This window comes from Anguilla anguilla, chromosome 16 (assembly GCF_013347855.1).
Source record: "Anguilla anguilla isolate fAngAng1 chromosome 16, fAngAng1.pri, whole genome shotgun sequence".
Lineage (NCBI taxonomy): Eukaryota > Metazoa > Chordata > Actinopteri > Anguilliformes > Anguillidae > Anguilla > Anguilla anguilla.
The window spans coordinates 31,332,496-31,351,640 of NC_049216.1; the positions used below are offsets into that span (position 1 = coordinate 31,332,496).

Here is a 19,145-nt window from a genome sequence, read left to right on the forward strand (position 1 = left end):
TTAGTGATAGTGCTGGGAATTGGGGCTGGCACAACCAGTTTAACAATAAATATTAAACACTTCCATTAGAGGGAATAAAATAAAAAAATCTAAATTACTATTATATTGCAATAATATGTTTCAATTTAAATGCCATATAGTGCTAAAAAGGTAATATTTTTGTTCTTCTTAGGGATTTACTTTGTGTGTCTCATAAATGTGTTTGGGATTGTTGGGATTAAGTATTTCCTAGAGAAAAATAGATAAAGGCACACATAACAAATATTACAGTATTAACATAATTTATTGTCTTTGAGCCATTTTTAATTCCTGAAAATTAAATGCGATATTAACTATGTAATCCAAATACAGTTTTAAGCTGTACTCTCTTATTTATGTGACGGATAAATCACTCAGCAAATCTGAATCTCTTCTGATGTTTAGACGGGTCCTGATTTGACAGTGGATAAACTGTTAGAGATCCTGATAAAGAAAATTATTGCAAATTGCCTTTGTCAATGAAGTGTAGAGGAAACAAAACAAAGCCAGACAATCTAGCAATAATTGAACTTTATAATTAGCTTTTACCTTCCAGACTGGACAATGACAATTTCATAAATTAATCTCAGCAGTGAAGCATTAAATAAGATTTATTTTAAATAATTACTGATACTAATTGTTTGGAAATCAGTCATTTCCTATATCGTGCTGCAGTTCCACTCAGGTGCTCAAAATAGCAGACACTGAAAAAAAATCTACTGACAAAGTTATAGTTCTTCCTCTGATGGAAATTCGACCCCCCAATCCTCACAATAAATTGTTAAAGAAGGAAAAATGTGAAACCCTTTAAGCTTTAAATATGCCAAAATATAAAGCACTTATGGATCAAAGTTTGTTTCAGAAGTCTGGAAATTAACCCTGACTGCAGTTCTGACTGTGGTCAATTCTGGGCAGCGCCTGTGGGTGTAGCGTTGTCCAGGGAGGGCACCGTTATGCTAAAAGAGTATTCCCTCTAATCTGCAGTCCACCTGCTCTACGAGATAGAATTTGCGGTCTTCTGGTGCAATGGGTATGCAGCGCGGCTCGTGGATACACAGTTTAAAAAATTCCGAAGATGGTTGTACGTGATTTGAGGAACATACACGCTAGTCTCCTCTCTTCCATCTTGATCGATGATGTTACTATGGGACCCCCAATACACCTGAACTTTCCCTCACTTTTCTGAATGTCATCCATTAATTTTTTATAATAGTCATCTCATGCATCATTCCTGAATTTTGCTCCTTTATTATAACACAGTCAGTCCACCAAAATAATGTTATGTTTAGTGTGAAGATATAGGAAAAGTTTGGGAATTGTCTGTTAGGCGTCGTCTTTTACCGAATATTTTAAGCCTTTAGATGTTTGTAGAAATACCATTTATTTTATTGCTAACAAGTGTTTTTACACAGTAGAAATTAAATAGCCTACATTTTGTCTTTGAAGGTGTAAAAGTGGGGTTTTATTTAAACCGGTAGTGTCATATTTTCTGCAACAGGAATGAATTCAACTGAACTGGGGGAAATATGAATAGTACACAATGAATGCATAGCTCGTTCAAGTTGCCAAGAGGATTTAAAATTTATACCTGGCAGTCACTGCATCATGCTACCGTGTATTCTCCACACTCTACTTTGCCTAATATTTACAGTCCGGTAACAAATTCAGTATAGTTAAAAGGGAAACCCTTCTAGTCAATTCAGTCGTAAATAAGTACATAGATAGATACATTTCCTTCCTGTGTTATATACGTTCATATTACACCAAATTGTCCCCGTTCTATAACACACGTGTTCAGCGTAAAGCGACGTTTACATCCGAACATTCCACACCTTCCAAAACTATTTTGATTGACTTGCGATACACCAATGAGAAAGCCAAGAACATTCGACCTCTCCGTCAACAAATCTACTAGCCAATAAAAACTTGCATGTATGGGTCAAATAATGATTGACAGTAAAATAACACAATCAAATTTCGTATATTGGTTACTTACTCGCCTGCAAACCAATGACAACGTATATCTCATTGTGAGTAGCATATTTTAAAGGGGCTGGTGCCGTGCCACTGTGTCCTGGTATTTTCCTTTAAAGATGTCTGTCTGATGGACAGTCCAGGGGAATGTTTATTTTCTAATTCCACACACTGACAAGCGAAGCGTCACAGTCGTAGAAACTGATGTGAAGTGCATCAATTATTCAGAGTGGGATACTATGCAGTAGGAAAAGGACGAGGAGGTGAGAACATGGAATTCTGTATTGGTAGCTTGATAGTTGACATTAGCTAGTCTAACGATGCTAGCTGTGCTAGCTATTTACCTAAATTGTCCCTGCCCTCTGCCTGACCAGGCTCACCAATGCTGGCGTTAGCTAGCTACCTATAGTTTGTGATACATGTCACATTGGCATTTTTCTCATCTTTGCAAACACATTGTGTAAAGTGGTGTCGATTGCAGCGGGCTTTCTTGGCAAAGTGTTTAGAAAACTGCTAATGTCAGACGTTAAATATCCCGGTGTTGATGCATACTGTAGCTTCGTAAACCCTAGCTAGAATAGGCTACACGACTTTTCCTGAAAATTTTCTGTAATTTTGGCAAGTTTCAGAAGTAAAGCTAGACTTCTCAGTTGCTGAAAATGTTCATACGTAGACTGTTTAACATTCGCTATAGATCTGGAATAAGAAACGCCCATGGTTAGGATTACGATTAGACGTCACACACTTTTGGTTACATCACGAGTTGGCTTGCCAATGTTGATTGCTTGTTACATTTACTTGTGTTTTGTATTGGTAAATGCCAAGACAAGTAGCTAAGAACGGAGTACTAAAGCTATTAGTAACGTGAACTGTCAATAGGCCATTGCCTGGGTTTCGCATCTCACGTTTCTAATTTTCCATGTTGAATTTATAAACTTTTTCGATAAACTGGAGATGAGATGACGCTCTGCAGCTTGCATGGAACTAACGTTGACTACGGAGTTAATTTAAGAATAAAGTAAATGTAACATCTTATTTTCTTGCTGGCTTTTATATTACATTCGCTAGTTGAATATTTTGGTTTGATTTGCGCTGAATCATTTCTTAAAGCACTGAAGTCTTGAAGTGTGAAGGTTGTAATAGATCATAAAACAATTAGCCATACGATTCTCACAGGCTGCATTGAAAACCAAAAGGTGTCACTTAATTTAGGGCGCTAATGTGCTAATTGCTTTAGTTATCCTGACTGTAAGATGGACGCATTTTCACCAATTAATGCGTAATTACCATTTGCGGAGCACAGCAGTTGAGAGACGCAATAAGTGACACTCAAGCTGACAGACACACTTAGTCACCAACGGTAACTACAAGTGCTGTGGACAGATCAGGTTTCCAACAGCTGTCACTGCACATGTGATTGCCTATAGTATTGGTGTGTGGAGGACGCCGTGTTGGTAGCTTACTGTTTACCGATTCCCCCAGTTTCCCGTGAGAAGTTACGGCGGATGCCACGTGCAGCTCCGTGCCTGGAGACGGGCAGGTTAAGACTACCGTTTGCTCCCCTCGTGAGTGATGAACCCTTTCTGGAGCATGTCCGCAAACACCAGCCGTAAGGTAAGTCGAACGGTGGATGATATTGTGGCTTTTCTGGATGATATTGTGTACGAGCTGATGTGTCGTTAGTGTGCTTTGAAAAGGACAGGGAGGCCCAACACTCAGGTATCTAGCATAGTGTGCGCACTTAAATGATGGTTACAGAACTGCAGTGACCGTGGACTTTCCACCTCCTATCTCTTGTATGGGGCATGGGATTGGTTATTTTACTAGTTTTTTTTCAGAGGATGTTTAACATTTCCCTTAAGGTTTTGGCAGTTTTAACATTACACTCTGGCTGCCATATAGCCTAGCACTATAGGGTTGTACTTAAGTATGACATCCTGTCTGTGGCCCGGTTCACTTGCCCTTTTTGGACAAACCATCTTCTGGAGGCTGCTGCCATTTTTTTTTAATGCCAATCCTTTTTATGGTCTTACTGGTAACAAATGCTGTGCGGTAAAGCACACAGAAATCGTAGCGGAGTGTTTTCTGGTTCCTGTTCCAGAGGCCAGACGCTGAGGATAGAGGGGGACAGGGTTCGCCCAGGCTGGGCTCCCCTCGGGCCTACGGCAGGAAGCAGCTTCCCTGCATCCCGAAAAACGCAGTCCCCGTCACGAAGCCCCTCTCGCCCGCTGTGTCCGCGCCGCCCGCCAACGGGACCCACGCGGCGTACGGGCCGTTCTACCTGGAGTACTCGCTGCTGGCGGAGTTGTGAGTACACGTCCGGGTCACGGTCTGTGGCTCAGTACCGTGTCTCCTGTAATGTAGGGGGTTCCCCCGGGGTCCTGGCCAAATCCCAGATCTGACTCTCGCAAAAAACTTGCCACTAAAAATCATCCCCAGACTTAATTGGCTAAATAAACGTTCTCTCCCTCTCCACCTTCGCTAATGTGTGGTGAGCGTTCTGGCGCAAATTGGCTGCCGTGCATCACCCAGGTGGGTGCTACACATTGGTGGTGGGTGAGGTGAGTTCCCCTTCACTGTAAAGCACTTTGAGCATATGGAAAAGTGCTATATAAATGTAATTAATAATAATAATAATAATACAGATACCTTTAGCCTGATCACACTATGCTTTGGGCACAGTGGCAATGTCCTTTCATGCAGTGATGTTGATAAATTGGATGGATACTCCGTGTCAGGCTGACCAGTCTAACTGTAGTTATAAATGCTGGGTAGAGAAGATTTTAAACGCTAGTTGATTTGACACAGTAAAGACATAATCTGATTTATTTCTTAAGTGCATAGACCGTACTTATTAAAGTTATTTTCAGTGTTTGGTGAGTGTTGAGGATATGATTCAGTGCTGTTTTGCCTTCTGCAGCACGTTGGTGGTCAAGCAGAAACTACCTGGAATTTATATACAGCCTTCCTACCGATCAGCATTGAGTAAGACCATTTCCTCTCTTATTTGTAACAAGTCCGTATAATTAACATGTACGACAGATGGGTTGTAATTCAGTCTTCTCTCTTTCTCAGCGTGGTTTGGGGTTATATTTATAAGACATGGTTTGTATCAGGACGGGGTCTTCAGGTTCACCGTCCACATCCCAGATAACTATCCCGATGGAGATTGCCCAGTAAGTCCCACAAAAACTTGTGATCATTCGAGTGATGGCTTTTTATTTACACACATCCATTCTATCTATCTGACAAGGCAAAAAATTTCTAAGTAGGAAATTGAATTTGTGCTATTATATATATTTTTTTAATGCAGTTAGGTTGTAGTTTTCTTCTTTTCACATCTAGCATCTAGGGGAGTGGAGGATAAGAAGTTTCTTAAATCTCCTTTGCACATTTGATAACCGTTATCTTAACGGGCTTTGTTGTGTTATGCTGTGCTGACCTGGTGCGGCAGTAGTGGTCGCAGTGACCCTCTGGGAGGGGGAGGTGATGTTTACAGAGCAGCTTTGAGTTAATGTGCTGCGTGGAAGAATTTGCCTCTTCTGAACGGTAACGCGTGTTCTGTTGCTTGCTTTTGTCTGTCCTTTTCAGAGGGTGGTGTTTGATATTCCGATCTTTCATCCCTTAGTGGATCCAGTGTCAGGAGAGCTGGATGTCAAGAGAGCGTTCACGAAGTGGAGGTCAGCCATGTCTGAAACCTGCTGTGATGCGTCTCTTCACCTCATTTTCTGAATCTCTCCTCCATTTGCCTTTTTGAAAAAAAGTTTTAAGCATTAATTAAACCTATATAAAATATTGTGATTGATCTGTGGTTCATGCAAAATTGTAGATGTATGGTTGATATTGGGATACCTACAATGTCACTGCAGGTAACTGAAATGTTAAGCGTCGGCACAAAAGGAAAACGATTACCATGGGAAGTTCAGGACACTCATGCTGACTGTGGGGCGAGGCTGTCCAAAAGTGAAGCTGTGACTCTGCTTCTGCAGCGTGGTTACTGCTGATGGCTTTCAGTGGTCAGCCCTGAAGTCAAGGCTTGTGTCTGGTGTCCTCAGAGAGAGGGCGGAGCCTGCCTGCGCTCTGTTCTTCTCAATCGGCAGGATTAAAGTCAGCCGGCTTTGCTAGCCACGCCCTCCACGCGCTGATTAAGAGTGCAGCGCTTCCGTTACCAAACAGCGTAGCCGCAGGGACGCGACGTCGGCTGAGTCGGCCTGGGACATTTTGTCCTGAAGCACGAGCTGGAGAACACCCCCGGATTCTAGTCTGTTGTTTTTAGCGCCCCCCCCCCCCCCCCCCCCCCTTCGTTTGTTTTCTAAAGTGGACCTTCTCTGTGAGCGTGGGTGTTCCAGCTCAGCCCCACTGGATCAGTGTTTTAGCCCTCACCTCTTTCCCCCCCCCCCCAATTGTGCCCACAGACGGAACCACAACCACATCTGGCAGGTGCTGATGTACGCGCGCGCCGTCTTCTACAAGATCCACACCGTGGAGCCGCTCAACCCCGAGGCGGCCGTCCTGTGAGTGTCTGCCGGCGCCCCTGCCCTTTGCAGACTGGGCTGCTCGCAGTCGCGCTGGGTCTGGGGCGTCTGGGGCATCGGGACTGACCGTATCAGCACACAACCCATGGGGCAGTTGGTGCTACTCTGCCAAATACTGATATTTACAGATTTGGAGAGGTCGTTGCTGAAGTCGAGCTCCAGATGTCTTCTGTCTGAAGTTTGTAAGCGGAGCCAGTTTTGCTGTGGCACTCTGGGATTGACGTGACCTTTTGGTCTAGGCCACAAGACGCACACGAGCAGTACAGTGGGGGCAAAGGGTACCTGTCTTTGTGCAAATATTTGGCTACCGGGAGCACAGGGGGCAAGTGGTGCCAGGACTGTGTCACCACAGTCGGCCCTACAGCCGTTGAGCCACATCCAGGGTACAGTTGAACAATGTCTACAGAACCTAACCTAACCTAACCTGAAGTGCTTGATTGATTGCTGAGGCTAGTTTCGTGTCTTGTGTGCTTTTCGGTCAGGTACGAAAAAGATGTTCACCTGTTCAAAAGCAAGGTGGTAGACAGTGTGAAACTATGCAACAGCCATCTCTTTGACCAGCCTAAGATGGATGATCCGTATGCAATAAGGTATGCAATCCATAAGGTTCCACAAGCTGTGTAAATGTCTGTGAGGCTTCAGCAGATGCACACGCGTGGTTTTCTATTTATTTTTCTTTCTTTCAACTGGTGTAACTGTAGCCATGAAAAGACTAATAGGAACTAACAGTAAACTATTTATAGAGCACCTTTCAGGCAAGGAAAAGGGCAGCCAAAGTGCTTCACAATCCTGTATTCTGTTTTGCTGTTCTTGTTCTAAAGTAGCTGACAATAGTTTTATATGTTTAGCTTTTGCACCTTTTTTCCTGCCTTTTTTTTTTGGGAAACCTCTGATTTTAATTAGGGCTAAAGGGTGGTTGTATCAAGTTGTATTTTTGCACAAGTGAACAGTTTTATCACAAGATAAACGCCAAAGAAGAATTGGAACGTTACATCAAAGGCTGACAAATTTACCCAATAAATTAAGTTCAAAATAATTTCTTGATCATGCATACTCTTTTGTGCCGGCAAGCATCGATCTGATATTCCTCAGTCACCTTTAGGTTTTGTATTGTAAATGTGCGTTGATCTTCCAGCTTCTCTCCGTGGAACCCAGCTGTTCATGATGAAGCAAAGCAGAAGATGTTCACACACAAAGTGAGTTCTCAAACCTTAATACTGTAAAACTACCTCTGTGAACTTGAAATGTGTGCATTATTTTGGATGTGTGCATCTGTTCAGTTAAACCATGAAATATGGTTAAGGAAAATGAATGAAGCAAAAGACGAGTTTAACCCATGTCTAGGAGTCAAGTTCCCATTGAGATCAAGTTCTCAAAGGGGTTTGTTGTACTGGAAGAGAACCAGTCGATCTTTGAATGGCTGAGAGGAATTTCTATGCTGTGTGTTGTGTAACATGTCACTGTTGCCTAGAGACGGCCTGAGGATCAACACAAGGGGCTGCAGGTGCCAGGACTGTCGTGGGTGAAGCCGGGTTCCGCACAGCCATTCAGCAAAGAGGACAACCCTCTCCAGGCATAAGCCTGCACTTTTATATATTTACCACTAGAGGGCACCGCCAACACGAGACGTACTCCACTTGATAACCGATGCATCTTTACAGAACTTCCGTGTGAATAGGTTCTATGAACTTCATTTTAGTTCACTTCACTTTTTCTGGCCTTGAAATTAATTGCTTCCTGTATGGAAATAAGAGATAGAACCAGGTTCCCCTTTTCTGTGAAATGGAAATGGATTGTGGTGAATATTTGCTTGTGGCCTCAGGATTTAGGAACGTCAGTTTTTGAGATTTTTGTTGCATAACTTGAACCTATGAAAATTGCTACAGACATTTCAACATTTTTTAAATTTAATTATGTAGTTTGTGATTTAAAAATATTAAAACGTTCTTTTAAATTAGAATTTTTCTTAATCGGTATGTTTGTTAAATACATACAGATACTGTATGTTAAATGTCTTAAATTATTTCAGTAGATATGGACATGGAACATATGGCTTGAATATGCATAAGTTGATGGTTATATAGGCATTTGTGTGTCTTTTAAAATTAATTTTGTGTGTGTGTGTGTGTGTGTGATTTATCCTTTGTGAAACTGAGGTTTCAGATGTATAACTGTAATGGATTTGTGAGAATGGTTGGCCTACCAGCCCTATCTGACAGGATATCATTTTGCTGTAAACTGCGTATTGGGCTCTGGTTATCTGTAGCTGGGAATGTTTGATAAGTATTAATTTTGAAGTTTCCAGTTTCACAGTATCCAGAACATTATTCAACCAAATTATTACTGCAAATTTAGTTCACTTTACTTTTTCCCCTTGATGAAAAGACCTCGGACATATCTGAGATGCTGTTGTGTACAGGTGGTGTGTTTTTAACAAGAAAGCTATACTTTAGATGATAATAAACATATCAGGTTGACAAAATGGTATATTCTGGAAATTTTATGTGTGTATGTGTGAAATGGACACGTGACATTAATATTGAGATTCAGGAAATATTAATATTTATATTTCCTGAATCTCAATAAAAACATACACCTACATGAATCATTACCAGCGTTTTTTTTTCTCTTTCTCTCAGCACAAAATGCAGTTAATGGAAATTACATTAACCTGTGGAGTGAGCATCAGTACAGGGATTACAACCAGGAAGAACTACCTCACAGGGTAAAAACAGCCAGTTTCCCTGGAGTTGGCACGTACAGTTAGAAGATCTGACACATGGTGGAGTCCAGACCTGGGTCAAAATGCGTGTTTGTTTTGGATTAAAATACTTTTCTATGATTTACTGAACTTGTCTAGTGTATTGGAACCAATGAAAAAAAAAAGTGCAAACCCTGCCTTCTGGTCATATAGACAGGCTCCATTAGACCAGGCAAGATCAACAGAGCACAGAAAAGTATTTGAATCCAAGTTCGTCACCTGTAGGATTAACAAGAAGGGGATGACTTTTTCTGAGCTGAAGTACAAGAGTCACAAGTGTTTTGACAGAGAAGGGGTTGAAGATGAAAAGATGTAATAGGCCAATGGTTCCAAATGAAGGACTGTGTTTAAGATACCTGCTGTAAAGTAACACAAACTATTATTAAAACCTATATTGCCAAGGCCTGACAGTTGAGTATTGGTCTTTACTTTGTAAGAGATTAGCTATCATTATAAATGACTCAAACCAATACACTGTATATTCACACAACACCATACCCACGCAGCTGTGGCAAGCCACCTTTTGTCCCTTATTTTGTAGTGAGAAAGTTTGCAACCCTAGTGCAACTTCACCTTTATAGCGATTCACTTGCCTTGACCTGAAGCTGTGAAGACTCCTTTTATTTCATTGCCTGAGCACTACTATACACATAATTACTTGCATGAAAAAAGTAAAAAAAAAAAAAAAATTTGCCAGAAAGGTGTATGCCCAGACTTATTTTACAAAAATAGCCAATGCATTTTTATTTATATTTAAATAGTCCATTACCTGATTTCATCAAGCACTCAAAATGTTGTCTTAGTTTATAAGTCACGTGGTTTTCAAAACCAACGATAGTTTACACATCGTTTCACCTATTTATATTCAACCCATTTTCCAAATAAAGAACAAAAGCAAAATAATAGTGAATTGAATATATATAGAAAGTAATAAAGCAGTTAAAGCTTGAAATAACACGTTAAACGTATGGTAATGTGATATGAACTTGCAGATTAAATTATCTTAAATGTGATTAAAACAATTTTAATGAAATAATTTATAATGCCAAAATACAAACTGCTTGTATCTGATGTGCACTTTTATCATAAATGATTTTTGCATCTTCACAGTAAGGTCCCACCTTGTTTAAGTAAGGTGCGGTACGCTGACTAGCCACCTGAGGACGCCGTGGTCACGGCGCGTTGCCAGCACAGTAGCCTACTTCCACTATCTCTTTCCCGACAGTAGCAACATTTCTTTTCGAGAGAGCTACGAAATCAAAGTAAAACCTCTGACGATTGGCTTCAGCCTTCAGCGCGGCCATCTTGTGTGTCCTCCCATCATAACCTTTTGGTTCCCGGATTCCCCGTCTGAATTCGGGCTTTGACAGGTGCTTTTGGGACCCAGGTGAGACCGAAATCCTGTATGAGCAGAAGCCAAGTCCGAAACTCGGCCGCTGGTGGTCCGAATTGGACAAACTCCCAACTGTCCAATCAGAGGGCAAATAACTGACATGCAAATTATATGTATCATCACACTGGCGGCGGTGGAACCACTGAAATCTACAGCGGAGGTGCAAGTAAAACTTCGAAATTGTAATTAGCTAGCTAGCAACCTAGCCCGCCATTATTACTCGTCGACATTTTTCGTGTTGTGTCAGGGAGATACGCCTCAGCTGGTAAGTTTTGTGATCAATACTTAGCTAATTGTGTGTCCATATTATCTAACATGTAGTTTCGGCACCGTTGTAGCGAACCGGCTGTCATTTAGCAAAGCCTAAAAAGATCTTTTGTGTTGGCCAGCGAGTACAGGGAACCCCTCTCGAAAACCTAACTTATTTCTCCACCATCACACCGGCAACACCTCCCTCAGACATGAAATATGTCAACTGGGATACTGACACCCGCTTCCGCAATGGCTGCTACCGCACGTAGGCAACAAGGCTAGAATATGCCTTTTATTTTTCTTGGTGGGTTGGGGGAGGGTGGTCTAGGAATTAGGAGATTCCCGTGTACGAAACAAGGTTGTGCCACAGGCTGGGGCTCGTGTCTGTGTGAATGACGATTACCTCCTCCTCCTCCGTTTCCCACTACGTTGGCGTCACGACACCAGACCATAGGCTGGGGAAGAGAAGTGGCGATGTGGAAACACGTGTGCGATTCGCTCCCTTAACAAATGGAAGGTCTGGCTAGCCCAGCTGTCTGAGCTCACCGCCGAGAGCAAGTTTGGCCCGTTTCTGTGAGTGTAACTTTCCAGATATTCGGAGCGCTAAATCTATTGCATACTTTAAACTAGGCTGCCTACTTGGAAAGGGATACCGGTTTCGTCTGATAGCTACCCAAGCTGGTTGGTTTCCTTGCTAGCTTAGACAAGGGACGAAGACCTCTCTGAAGACGACACGACACTTGCTCGTACACAGGATGCTAAGGTTGGTGGCAATATAAGGTTAGTTAACGGTCTCTGTCTGCCTGACTTCTAACCCTATCCCAGGAACGTATAGAGCAAAGATAACCTCACGGCCTCACTAACGTACTCTTCTTGGTCAGCTAGTTGCTCATTGCGTCATAATCTAGCTATAGAGAAAGCTAGCTGGCTAGCCAACTAGCTCCGTGGCTAGCAAATAATACCGGGGTGGAGGTATCACCAAGAGGCACGCTAGTTAGCATGCTAGCATAATGACATGTCCTATCGATGTGTTCTGAAGCCCTAGGGTGCAAGACCTCGGTCATAGTACTTCGCATCCTAATGGACCGCTGGCAGTCTGCGTTTAGAAATGGTGTATCAAATTCCCTGGGGCAGCTAAGGCCGGTGTGACCCAGCTTCCGAGCTAGCTTGCGAACCTGCATATCTATCCGACCAGCTGGCAGATGATTGGTCCTGATTGTTGGCTAGCTAACTAGCTAGCTAGCTAGCTACATGTCGCTAATCCCATTTCTGGGGATCTGTTATATTGGCACAAGAAAAATTCCTTCGTTTTTTCCGTTACAGTTATGAGAGATAAGAACGAGTGACGTTAAAATTGTTGACGCCTATTTAATTTGTCAGACGAGGGGGAAATAACAAGTGTAATACGGAGATATGACACTCGGTCTGGATAGTGCAGACCCAGGATAAACAAAGAAACAACCGAATGTTAAGGTAAAATAGCTAAAGTAGTAAGTAAATGCGTAACTACCAACATATGAAAGAATACAAGACTAGCACCGAAAAAGAAAGTTGATCTATTTCAATTGTTAATTTGTATCGACCTGTTGCTTGTTGCGTGGATTCTTTTTACCATCGAATTGTAGCTACATTTTTCTTCAGAACAGGAAATGTTACCAGTAACTACTATGACGTGCTGGAACAAACAAGATCACATAAAACCAAAACGTGTCCGCTGCTAAGGTTAGGTGATCAGTATGGCTACTCTGTAACCCTTTCTCTCTGTCATTTGTGTTGTTGACAGCTCACTAGCCTGATGGATTTTAGACCCCACACATAGGGAATTGGTAGTTGCTACAATTACTGCCCCTTACCACCGAATACCGGATGCGTTCTTTCTGTTTTTTTGTTTTTTTTTAGATGCCATAAACATGTGATTGTTAAATACAATAGTTTTAGACATTTCTGACCTATGCTTCTTCGTGAAAAGCGTTTTGACTGTTGACATACTGCTGCACGTTGAAAAGGCCCAGGTCACTTCTTATAATGGCGTTATGAAGTTACATGCGACAAGTGATTCCCTGGTTACATTTATTTTGGTTTACAGAGTCGTTGTAACTAATATTGTGAGAGCCACGGGAACATAGAGCACTTTATTAACAATTTTTAATTCTAAAATTTTAAATTTCCTCACGTGTTCATGTGACACCAGCATTTAACATATTTTATTGTTGAATACATGGTTTCAAATTGTTAGTGCCTGTCCTCTTCATATGTTCACAGCTTAAAATTAGCTGACAATTTTTGATGTGCTTCGATGTGTTTCTGCAATTTCTTGTTTCCGCTTACAATCTGAATTGACAATGTTTAATTTCACACATGCCTGCATTTTAAGCATAGCTATTCAAAATGCTCAGTATGCTTTTAGTATTTTCTAACATGTTCATACAAGGCATTTGGTTAAAAAACACAATTATCTGATAAATTTGCTCATTAATTTAGAAATGACATTGCTTTTTGTGTGTGTGTGTGTGTGTGTGTGTGTGTGTGTGTGTGGGGGGGGGGGGGGGGGGGGGTTAAGGAACCCAGTGCTGTGCAGAAGTAGCTGTGTCTTAAGTCTCAATTTACGACAAGGGAGGATCGCATTTGGCAAAGGTTTTACTCGGCAATTAAATGTTACAGTCGGGGCAGTTGGGACCCTGCGTTTCACAACGTTTCGTGGTGATCTGCTTATCCTGTGCGGGCTCCAGTTCGCTTCCTGTGCCTGTGGTAATCCGTCGTGAGGTCGGCGCCCATTAATCCCGGGGGCAGGTCTGTTTTGAAGTTGACGGGATTGAGCGACACCTGTGGCGGTTCAGCGTACTGTTGAATTGCCGCGCCGTCCAGAGACTCTGAAGCCTCGTCGAGAGTGCGGTTGCATCGTTTTTGAGTCTCGTCCACTTCCAGCGGGTTTAATCGCTCACTGAAATGCCCGGCTACCCTAGTGACGCCAACTTTTAAAACCGAATTAGAAAGCGACAATCCCAATCGGTTATCCAGGCCACTTTTGAAAATGAAAACCTGTCCCACGCCTCTCTTTGGGGTGAAATTAAGCAGTGCGTGTATGCAGGAAATATGAAAATTAGCCATGAAATGCAAAATCAGGATATCCTTTCTTGCATTTCAGGAGTTTTGAGTTTCACTGAGAACTGCCAAGATGGTAGATTTGAAGTTCCTACAGCATGGGTACCTGAATGATTGTAAGCAAGATTATGATCATGATTATGATTATGAGTAAATCAAGCATTTTTCCATGTTAACTACTTAAATATAATACTTTGTATTATCAGCTAAAGGTTCTCCTCTCCACAATATCATCTACACAAATACAAAGCACATTTTGTGGCAAGTTTTCGTACTGATGCAAAACACGTCTTAGTGGAAGTGATATGTCTGGTTTGTTCACCTTCATGTACACTGCGGTTGGCTTTTGAGTGGGGACGCGACCGTTCAGGTGAACAAAATACCCAAAGCGTTTGATTTTTCTACGCCACGGTTAGGTTTGCACGGGTGTGGTTTGGTTTATTTCAGTTCACTTGCTTCAGAAATCCTCTCATGTCGAGCAATGCTTTGAAATAGGCACTCACAACTTTTTAAAATTTCTTATTTAGAAGTTGTTTTTTTTTTGGCCATTGCTATTTGATGTCGTGGGCTTAAACACTGAAAATAAGGAATACAGAGATGGTAAATGGACTGCATTTATATAGCACTTTTATCCAAAGCGCTTTACAATTGATGCCTCTCATTCGCCAGAGCAGTTAGGGGTTAGGTGTCTTGCTCAAGGACACTTCGACATGCCCAGGGCGGGGTTTGAACCGGCAACCCTCCGACTGCCAGACAATCGGTCTTACCTCCTGAGCTATGTCGCCCCGAGATGCATTAATTTGCGCTGCTTTTGTTTAAATCCAGCAGAACTATTTGCACAGGTGAAGCTGTGGATGAGTGCTGAGAAGTGAAAATTTTACCTGTTGAGATAACGTCGGTTGCAACAGGGTTCTTTTTCATTTTGGTACCGTAAAATACTGCATACATATTTCAAGTGGGAAAGACTGCCATTCTTTTTAAGAATTGTCAATCTTTAATCTGACTTTCACGTTTATAAACGTGTTCTTCAAAAATGTGTGAATAAATCTAAATAAGTGTATTCTTTCCTGTCTTGTTTACGTAGTCTAATGCAGGTATGTTCCAGAAGCAGGGCTGATGAAGTGTTAAGTTTGTGTGTGTCACACAGAGTTCTGCACTGTTGGCTGGACTGTAGTGCTGGGAGGAGGTGGCGTTGACTCAGACATTTTGGATAGCACCCAGGGGAAGCCTGCTAAGTCACTGCACTTTAATCCTCTGAACATGCGTCCGGCTGCAGGCCGCGGTAGAGTGTCCCCCATCGGCTGCCAGAATTTTTGGAGACATTGCACGGTGTCTGAAGCCAAAAAAAAATAAAGTAAAACACAATAGAAAGAGATTCGGGGGTGGGGGTGGGGGTGGGGGGGGGGGGGGGGGGGGGGAGGGGGGGAGGGGGGCGGGTGTGCAGCTAAAGAGTGATTGGTCTAATAAAAATCTTCAATGTTTGGCATTTGGCTCCTGTGTGTGGAGGAGTGTGTCGTGGCCATGCCTGTATAAATATGTACGCGGCATCGTGCGTCCTATAATGGAGGAATGTAGCGTCTGCCGGTGGTGTTGACGGCAGGTTTTGGCGTGTCGAACCCGCGGACGCCGCGGGTAAGGCAGGGTACGGCTGAGGTGCAGCGGGCGGGAATAGGCGGGTAATTAATGTGGCAGGAGCCCGGCTGTGACCAGACAGCGCCCGTCTGTCCTCGTCAGGTGTGTTCAGCGCCACGCTGTGTGTGTGTGTGTAGGGGGAGTGCTGTCATCCAGTCTCCCACGCGGGAGCCGGGGGGGGGGGGGGGGGGGGGGGGGGGGGGGCGTTAAGGTGCCGTTGACACTGCACACCTAATTCCTTTAGGAAGAGGAGTCTCGCCGCAGTGTTCCCTGCCGTTCACCAGACCTCACCTGCCATTCCTCCGGGATCGCGGTTACTCGGGGGGGTAATTGCTGATGCCAGGTGCATTCCGTCCCCGTCCCCCCCCCCCGTTGTCTTTGGCTGAGCTGCGTGTATAAGGAGCGAAGACGCGATGGAGATGAATTTGTGTTGTGTGAATCGCATCATGTGGAAGTGTCTGCTGGAAAAAATGGTGGAGGGACATTTCGTTTTGTATGCTAAGGCCCGCTTTTAAATTGTGTAAACATTACCATAAAGTAGTTTTTTTCGGTGAATTTACAGATTACATGTAGGAAATGTTTGAGAAGTTCTGTTGTGGGTTTTCATGAGCTTTCTTTGGAAAATAAAAAGTGAAAATAAATTATTATGAGTTTTGTTTAAGAAGTTGTTCTGTCCCAGAAAAGTAACTTTTATTTGTGTGTAGGAAACTCGAACAAGGGGAATAAACATTCAGCATAATTACAGAAACTGATGTATTCCTCCTATCCTCTTGAGTTTTATCCATTTTTTTTGTTTGATATATCAAAAATTGAGTCAACATCCAGCCTTGAGGTTTTTCACAATCTTACTGACTTCGAATTCTCTCCATCTCTCTCTCTCTCTCTCTCCGTCTCCCTCTCCCTCTCCTACCATACAGGAACTGTTTGTAACGAACTGGAGAGCTGTCTTCTCAGCTTCCCTTAATGGATGACTTGTGGTTCCGTGTCCTGTGAACCTTTCAGCCGAGAGCAGCGAGAAGCCAGCAGGAGTCCGGCGTGGGGGGGGGATCTGGGAAGGTCTTTTTTTTTGCGTGAGCTTGCGCAATGACTGACCCCATGATGGACTTCTTCGACGACCCCAACTTGTTTGGGGGCGGGCTCGAGGCGCTCTCGGACGAGAGCTTCGCCTCGGGCCCTGTGTCCCTGGTGGACGAGCTGAACCTGAGCGCGGAGTTCGAGCCCCTGCAGGTGGAGCCCCTGGGCATGGCGAAACACCCCGGCCTGGGCCCCGCCACCTCCCAGCAGGGCCTGACCTTCGAGCAGCAGATCAGCCATTTCGAGGCCATGAAGACCCCTCATCCAATCGGACAGCCTTTCCCCGCCTCCGAGGGCGGGGCCATCGGCGGCGGCGGCGGCGGAGGCGTGCTGTCCCAGCATGCCCAGTTCCACAGCTCCCCTGCCCAGCAGGCGCCCCAGTCCAACGGGCTCTTCCCCGACAGCAGCCCCATGTGGGGCAACCAGGACCAGAACGGCAATTCCTTTCACCAGCTGCCGCCGCCGCCGCCGCAGCAGCCCGGCCAGCACCATCAGCACCTTAACCAGCACCACCACCGGCCCCACCACCTGCAGCAGCAGCAGCCCCCGCCGCACGTGGGCCCCCAGCCCCAGGCCCTGCACCCGCACAGCAAGGCCTTTCCGGAGCACCACGAGTTTGACTTTTACCAGGGGAACCTGGCGCCCAAGCAGCAGCTCCAGCAGCAGCAGCGGCAGCCCAGCCCCCACGGCCTGCCCCGTTCCCTGCCGCTGACCGCTGGAGGGAGCCTCAATGGCAGCCCTTTCCACCAAGGTGGAGCCGCTAACACCATGGCCCAGCCCCCCAAGGCCTATCTGGACGCCCACAGCCACACCGCCTCCTTTCCGGGTGGCTCCCAGCAGCAGCAGCAGCAGCAGCAGGGCCGGATGCTGAGCTGTCAGGGGGCTCAGAAGTTCCCCGGTCCCGCGGAGGACGTGACCGTTTTGCCGTTTTCCCGCTCCCCGGCGCTGTCCTCCTGCTCCGTCACCTCCGGCGCCGCCTACCCTCCGCCCCAGTACTCCTTCCCGGGACAGCCGGCGATGGGCACCGGCGACCCCCGAACTCCGGCCCCGGCGCCCCCCGGTCCCGCCAAGGCCTCCGCCCTGCACGCACCCACCATCCCGGACTTCTCGGGGGCGGGCGACGCCTTCTCGCTGCTCCCCGCGTTGGGCCAGCCGCAGGAGCAGCAGGGGCCCGGGGGCCAGGCGGGGAAGTGCCCGTTCCAGGCCCTGCACCACCCCAGGCCAGCTCAGGGAACCTACAGCAGCCCCGCCATCTTCTCCCCGGACATGGGCTGCTACTCCGGAGCTGTGAGCCAGCACCCCTCTGCCCAGCAGGGCGTCTGCCAGACGGCCGCCGCTCCGCCGGTAACCGCCGGCAACGGCTACCCGGCCCTGGACGAGAACCTCCTGCAGCAAGTGGGAGGTCACGGCGGGGCGTTCGGGGAGCTGGAGGCCCCCGACCTCCTGGGGGACGACCTGCTGCCTCAGCTGGAGGCCGCCCTGAGCCAGGGGACCCCCCTGGATCACCGGGACGACTCCAACTGCTCCTGGGCCAACGGCGACCAGGACGAGGACAGCTCCTTCTCTGTGACCTACGAGGCACAGCAGGTACGTTTTGGGGCGAACGTGTCCGCGTGAGCAGAAACGCCGCTCAGTTTCACGCAGTCCTGTACGCGGTATTTGTGCCGGAGAAGAAAGATTTGCTAACACCGTTAAAGATTTTTAATTTTCTTTCGCTGAGTGAAAGGCCGGTGAGAGTTGGGCTCCTGGGCGGCGTGTCGGTGCTTAATGGGAGTCAGACTCGGCCGAGTGGAGAGAGTCGTGTGGTGACGCAGGGCCTTGTGGTGACGCAGAACCTTGTGCTGTATCTCGGAGCAGAGGCCGGCCACCTGTGTAATGTTTAACCGGCAGCGATAGGGCCTTGCAGACGTGTCGCTGCGTAGCTGCGATCGCTGCGCCGCGCGGCTCTCTGCTAAATGATAATGATTTGGTCCAGCTGCCCCGGCTCCAGGCAGCACACACGGGCTAATTACGAGTGGCAGCGGTGTCTTCAGGACTTATCGTAAGCACGCTTAACGCTATAATGAGATGTGGGTCACTGCAGGCTGGAGCCACTGTACGGCTGCAGACCACGTCTCCATCCACTTCTGCTGTTAGACCGCGGAGTTGGTGTGTGTGTGTGTGTGCGTGCGCGCGTGCATGCATGTGTGTGTGTGCATGCGTGTGTGTGTGTGCATGCACAATTGTGTGTGTGCATGCACAAGTGTGTGTGCGTGTGCTTGTGAGTGTGTGTGTGTGTATTTGTGCATGCACAAGTGTGCGTGTGTGCATGTGTGTGTGTGTGCGTGCGTGTGTGTGTGTGCAGTGTGTTTGTGTGAGTGCGTGCGTGCGTGTGTGTGTGTGTGTGTGTGTGTGTGTGCGCGTG

The 19,145-nt window shown here is 45.6% G+C and overlaps 2 protein-coding genes across 13 annotated transcripts in view; both read left to right on the forward strand.

The window, feature by feature from the left end:
* Window positions 1–2,064: 2,064 nt before the first annotated feature.
* Window positions 2,065–9,696, forward strand: LOC118215762 (AKT-interacting protein-like). Its single transcript, XM_035396745.1, has 10 exons — window positions 2,065–2,255; window positions 3,475–3,606; window positions 4,094–4,299; window positions 4,913–4,977; window positions 5,068–5,168; window positions 5,584–5,672; window positions 6,408–6,506; window positions 7,010–7,117; window positions 7,663–7,723; window positions 7,999–9,696. Exons 2-10 carry the CDS (start codon window positions 3,565–3,567, stop codon window positions 8,104–8,106), a joined length of 879 nt encoding a protein of 292 aa, XP_035252636.1. The 5' UTR covers window positions 2,065–2,255; window positions 3,475–3,564; the 3' UTR covers window positions 8,107–9,696.
* Window positions 9,697–10,522: 826 nt separating this feature from the next.
* The window catches only part of LOC118215852 (chromodomain-helicase-DNA-binding protein 9-like), an 83,596-nt gene continuing 74,973 nt past the window's right edge, over window positions 10,523–19,145 (forward strand). For 3 of the 12 annotated variants that reach the window (XM_035396875.1, XM_035396881.1, XM_035396882.1), the window contains exons 1-2: window positions 11,231–11,713; window positions 16,585–18,328. In XM_035396875.1, the coding sequence (XP_035252766.1) occupies window positions 16,751–18,328 (1,578 nt within the window). In that variant the 5' untranslated portion in view covers window positions 11,231–11,713; window positions 16,585–16,750. Of the gene's footprint in view, window positions 10,676–10,695; window positions 10,947–11,230; window positions 11,714–12,132; window positions 12,407–16,584; window positions 18,329–19,145 lie in introns of those variants that run through there. The other 9 variants (XM_035396874.1, XM_035396876.1, XM_035396877.1 and 6 more) reach the window with 7 other exon arrangements.